Source organism: Caretta caretta, chromosome 5 (genome assembly GCF_965140235.1).
Source record: "Caretta caretta isolate rCarCar2 chromosome 5, rCarCar1.hap1, whole genome shotgun sequence".
Taxonomy (NCBI): Eukaryota; Metazoa; Chordata; order Testudines; family Cheloniidae; genus Caretta; species Caretta caretta.
Genome location: NC_134210.1, coordinates 45,192,715 through 45,198,479, shown reverse-complemented (window position 1 = coordinate 45,198,479; position 5,765 = coordinate 45,192,715). Strand labels below are relative to the sequence as shown.

At 51.6% G+C, this 5,765-nt stretch overlaps 1 protein-coding gene across 1 annotated transcript; it reads right to left on the bottom strand.

Moving 5' to 3' along the window:
* Nucleotides 1-3,903: 3,903 nt before the first annotated feature.
* On the bottom strand, nt 3,904-5,765 carry LOC142072102 (uncharacterized). Its single transcript, XM_075128397.1, has 2 exons — nt 4,834-5,765; nt 3,904-4,445 (listed from the first exon to the last, which is right to left on the bottom strand). The coding sequence occupies exons 1-2, from the start codon at nt 5,411-5,413 to the stop codon at nt 3,904-3,906; spliced, it is 1,122 nt and encodes a 373-aa protein (XP_074984498.1). The 5' UTR covers nt 5,414-5,765.

The following is a 5,765-nucleotide window of genomic DNA, read 5'->3' as shown; positions in this document are numbered from 1 at the left end:
TGCTTTGAAGACAGAATTATTTTCCTCAGAGGCTTTTCTATGGCACTTTGCTCTATATTGTCTGAGTAGCTCACAGACATTAAGGTATATTCTCAAACCTCTGTGAGGTGAGGGGTTGGTATTATTCCCATTTTACAGATGGAGAACTGAAGCAGAGGGTATGTCTACACTACGGAATAAGGTCGAATTTATAGAAGTCGGTTTTTTAGAAATCGGTTTTATAAATTCGAGTGTGTGTGTCCCCACAGTAAATGCTCTAAGTGCATTAAGTGCATTAACTCGGCGGAGCGCTTCCACAGTACCGAGGCAAGCGTCGACTTCCGGAGCGTTGCACTGTGGGTAGCTATCCCACAGTTCCCGCAGTCTCCGCTGCCCATTGGAATTCTGGGTTGAGATCCCAATGCCTGATGGGGCTAAAACATTGTCGCGGGTGGTTCTGGGTACATATCGTCAGCCTCCCGTTCCCTCCCTCCCCCCGTGAAAGCAAGGGCAGACAATCATTTCGCGCCTTTTTTCCTGAGTTACCTGTGCAGACGCCATACCATGGCAAGCATGGAGCCCGCTCAGGTAACCGTCACCCTATGTCTCCTGGGTGCTGGCAGACGCGGTACGGCATTGCTACACAGTAGCAGCAACCCCTTGCCTTGTGGCAGCAGACGGTACAGTACGACTGGTAGCCGTCATCGTCATGTCTGAGGTGCTCCTGGTCGCCTCTGTGAGGTCGATCAGGAGCGCCTGGGCAGACATGGGCACAGGGACTAAATTTGGAGTGACTTGACCAGGTCATTCTCTTTAGTCCTGCAGTCAGTCCTATTGAACCGTCTTATGGTGAGCGGGCAGGCGATACGGACTGCTAGCAGTCGTGCTGTACCATCTTCTGCCGAGCAGTCATGAGATGTGGATGGCATGCAGTCCGTCTGCTGCCAGCCAAAGATGTAAAAGATAGATGGAGTGGGTCAAAACAAGAAATAGACCAGATTTGTTTTGTACTCATTTGCTTCCCCCCCCTCCCCTGTCTAGGGGACTCATTCTTCTAGATCACACTGCAGTCAAGATGCAGCGAGGTAAATCTAGCCATGTATCAATCAGAGGCCAGGCTAACCTTCTTGCTCCAATAAGGACAATAACTTAGGTGCACCATTTCTTATTGGAACCCTCTGTGAAGTCCTGCCTGAAATACTCCTTGATGTAAAGCCACCCCCTTTGTTGATTTTAGCTCCCTGAAGCCAACCCTGTAAGCGCCCCTCCCAGCGTCAGAGCAATGGCAAACAATCGGGCATCTGAGAGTGCTGTCCAGAGCAGTCACAATGGAGCGCTCTGATGGGGCTAAAACATTGTCGCGGGTGGTTCTGGGTACGTGTCGTCAGGCCCCCGTTCCCTCCCTCCCTCCGTGAAAGCAAGGGCAGACAATCATTTCGCGCCTTTTTTCCTGAGTTACCTGTGCAGACGCCATACCACAGCAAGCATGGAGCCCGCTCAGGTAACCGTCACCCTATGTCTCCTGGGTGCTGGCAGACGCGGTACGGCTTTGCTGCACAGTAGCAGCAACCCCTTGCCTTCTGGCAGCAGACGGTGCAATACGATTGGTAGTCGTCCTCATCGTGTCCGAGGTGCTCCTGGCCGCGTCGGCTGGGAGCGCCTGGGCAGACATGGGCGCAGGGACTAAATTTGGAGTGACTTGACCAGGTCATTCTCTTTAGTCCTGCAGTCAGTCCTATTGAACCGTCTTATGGTGAGCAGGCAGGCGATACGGACTGCTAGCAGTCGTACTGTACCATCTTCTGCCAGGCAGGCAAGAGATGAGGATTGCTAGCAGTCGTATTGCACCATCTTCTGCCAGGCAGGCAAGAGATGGGGATGGCTAGCAGGCGTACTGTACCATCTTCTGCCAAGCAGCCATGAGATGTGGATGGCATGCAGTCCTTCTGCACCGTCTGCTGCCAGCCAAAGATGTAAAAGATAGATGGAGTGGGTCAAAACAAGAAATAGACCAGATTTGTTTTGTACTCATTTGCCTCCTCCCCTGTCTAGGGGACTCATTCCTCTAGGTCACACTGCAGTCACTCACAGAGAAGGTGCAGCGAGGTAAATCTAGCCATGTATCAATCAGAGGCCAGGCTAACCTCCTTGTTCCAATAACAACGATAACTTAGGTGCACCATTTCTTATTGGAACCCTCCGTGCAGTCCTGCCTGAAATACTCCTTGATGTACAGGCACCCCCTTTGTTGATTTTAGCTCCCTGAAGCCAACCCTGTAAGCCGTGTCGTCAGTCGCCCCTCCCTCCGTCAGAGCAACGGCAGACAATCGTTCCGCGCCTTTTTTCTGTGCGGACGCCATACCACGGCAAGCATGGAGCCCGCTCAGCTCACTTTGGCAATTAGGAGCACATTAACCACCACACGCATTATTCAGCAGTATATGCAGCACCAGAACATGGCAACGCGATACCGGGCGAGGAGGCGACGTCAGCGCGGTCCCGTGAGTGATCAGGACATGGACACAGATTTCTCTGAAAGCATGGGCCCTGACAATGCATGCATCATGGTGCTAATGGGGCAGGTTCATGCTGTGGAACGCCGATTCTGGGCTCGGGAAACAAGCACAGACTGGTGGGACCGCATAGTGTTGCAGGTCTGGGACGATTCCCAGTGGCTACGAAACTTTCGCATGCGTAAGGGCACTTTCATGGAACTTTGTGACTTGCTTTCCCCTGTCCTGAAGCGCATGAATACCAAGATGAGAGCAGCCCTCACAGTTGAGAAGCGAGTGGCGATAGCCCTGTGGAAGCTTGCAACGCCAGACAGCTACCGGTCAGTTGGGAATCAATTTGGAGTGGGCAAATCTACTGTGGGGGCTGCTGTGATGCAAGTAGCCCACGCAATCAAAGATCTGCTGATATCAAGGGTAGTGACCCTGGGAAATGTGCAGGTCATAGTGGATGGCTTTGCTGCAATGGGATTCCCTAACTGTGGTGGGGCTATAGATGGAACCCATATCCCTATCTTGGCACCGGAGCACCAAGCCGCCGAGTACATAAACCGCAAGGGGTACTTTTCAATAGTGCTGCAAGCTCTGGTGGATCACAAGGGACGTTTCACCAACATCAACGTGGGATGGCCGGGAAAGGTGCATGATGCTCGCATCTTCAGGAACTCTGGTCTGTTTCAAAAGCTGCAGGAAGGGACTTTATTCCCAGACCAGAAAATAACTGTTGGGGATGTTGAAATGCCTATATGTATCCTTGGGGACCCAGCCTACCCCTTAATGCCATGGCTCATGAAGCCGTACACAGGCAGCCTGGACAGTGGTCAGGAGCTGTTCAACTACAGGCTGAGCAAGTGCAGAATGGTGGTAGAATGTGCATTTGGACGTTTAAAGGCGCGCTGGCGCAGTTTATTGACTCGCTTAGACCTCAGCGAAACCAATATTCCCACTGTTATTACTGCTTGCTGTGTGCTCCACAATATCTGTGAGAGTAAGGGGGAGACGTTTATGGCGGGGTGGGAGGTTGAGGCAAATCGCCTGGCTGCTGGTTACGCGCAGCCAGACACCAGGGCGGTTAGAAGAGCACAGGAGGGCGCGGTACGCATCAGAGAAGCTTTGAAAAACAGTTTCATGACTGGCCAGGCTACGGTGTAAAAGTTCTGTTTGTTTCTCCTTGATGAAACCCCCCGCCCCTTGGTTCACTCTACTTCCCTGTAAGCTAACCACCCTCCCCTCCTCCCTTTAATCATTGCTTGCAGAGCCAATAAAGTCATTGCTGCTTCACAGTCATGCATTCGTTATTCATTCATCACACAAATAGGGGGATGACTACCAAGGTATCCCAGGAGGGGTGGTGGAGGAGGGAAGGAAAATGCCACACAGCACTTTAAGCACAGCACTTTAAAAGTTTACAACTTTAAAATTTATTGAATGACAGCCTTCTTTTTTTTGGGCAATCCTCTGTGGGGGAGTGGCTGGTTGGCCGGAGGCCTCCCCACCGTGTTCTTGGGCGTCTGGGTGTGGAGGCTATGGAACTTGGGGAGGAGGGCGGTTGGTTACAGAGGGGCTGCAGTGGCAGTCTGTGCTCCAGCTGCCTTTGCTGCAGCTCAACCATACACTGGAGCATACTGGTTTGGTCCTGCAGCAGCCTCAGCATTGAATCCTGCCTCCTCTCATCACGCTGCCGCCACCTTTGAGCTTCAGCCCTGTCTTCAGCCTGCCACTTACTCTCTTCAGCCCGCCACTTACTCTCTTCAGCCCTCCACCTCTCCTCCCGGTCATTTTGTGCTTTCCTGCACTCTGACATTATTTGCCTCCACGCATTCGTCTGTGCTCTGTCAGTGTGGGAGGACAGCATGAGCTCGGAGAACATTTCATCGCGAGTGTGTTTTTTTTTCTTTCTAAGCTTCACTAGCCTCTGGGAAGGAGAAGATCCTGTGATCATTGAAACACATGCAGCTGGTGGAGAAAAAAAAAGGGACAGCGGTATTTAAAAAGACACATTTTATAAAACAGTGGCTACACTCTTTCAGGGTAAACCTTGAAAGTTAACATTACATACATAGCACATGTGCTTTCGTTACAAGGTCGCATTTTGCCTCCTCCCACCGCGTGAACGGATTTTGGTTGAATGCCAGCAAACATACACTGCAATGCTTTGTTCTACAGTGATTCCCCAGTACGTGTTGCTGGCCTGGAGTGGTAAAGTGTCCTACCATGAAGGACGAAATAAGGCTGCCCTCCCCAGAAACCTTTTGCAAAGGCAGAACCGCAAATGCCAGGGCAAAGTAATCCTTTCACATGCTTGCTTTTAAACCATGTATAGCATTTTAAAAGGTACACTCACCAGAGGTCCCTTCTCCGCCTGCTGAGTCCAGGAGGCAGCCTTGGGTGGGTTCGGGGGGTACTGGCTCCAGGTCTAGGGTGAGAAACAGTTCCTGGCTGTCGGGAAAACCGGTTTCTCCGCTTGCTTGCTGTGAGCTATCTACAACCTCCTCCTCATCATCTTCTTCGTCCCCAAAACCTACTTCTGTATTGCCTCCATCTCCATTGAAGGAGTCAAACAACACGGCTGGGGTAGTGGTGGCTGAACCCCCTAAAATGGCATGCAGCTCATCATAGAAGCGGCATGTTTGGGGCTCTGACCCAGAGCGGCCGTTCGCCTCTCTGGTTTTCTGGTAGGCTTGCCTCAGCTCCTTCAGTTTCACGCGGCACTGCTTCGGGTCCCTGTTATGGCCTCTGTCCTTCATGCCCTGGGAGATTTTCAGAAAGGTTTTGGCATTTCGAAAACTGGAACGGAGTTCTGATAGCACGGATTCCTCTCCCCAAACAGCGATCAGATCCCGTACCTCCCGTTCAGTCCATGCTGGAGCTCTTTTGCGATTCTGGGACTCCATCATGGTCACCTCTGCTGATGAGCTCTGCATGGTCACCTGCAGCTTGCCACGCTGGCCAAACAGGAAATGAGATTCAAAAGTTCGCGGTTCTTTTCCTGTCTACCTGGCCAGTGCATCTGAGTTGAGAGCGCTGTCCAGAGCGGTCAGAATGGAGCACTCTGGGATAGCTCCCGGAGGCCAATACCATCGAATTGTGTCCACAGTACCCCAAATTCGAGCCGGCAACGTCGATTTAAGCGCTAATCCACTTGTCAGGGGTGGAGTAAGGAAATCGATTTTAAGAGCCCTTTAAGTCGAAATAAAGGGCTTCATTGTGTGGACGGGTGCAGGTTTAAATCGATTTAACGCTGCTAAATTCGATCTAAAGTCCTAGTGTAGACCA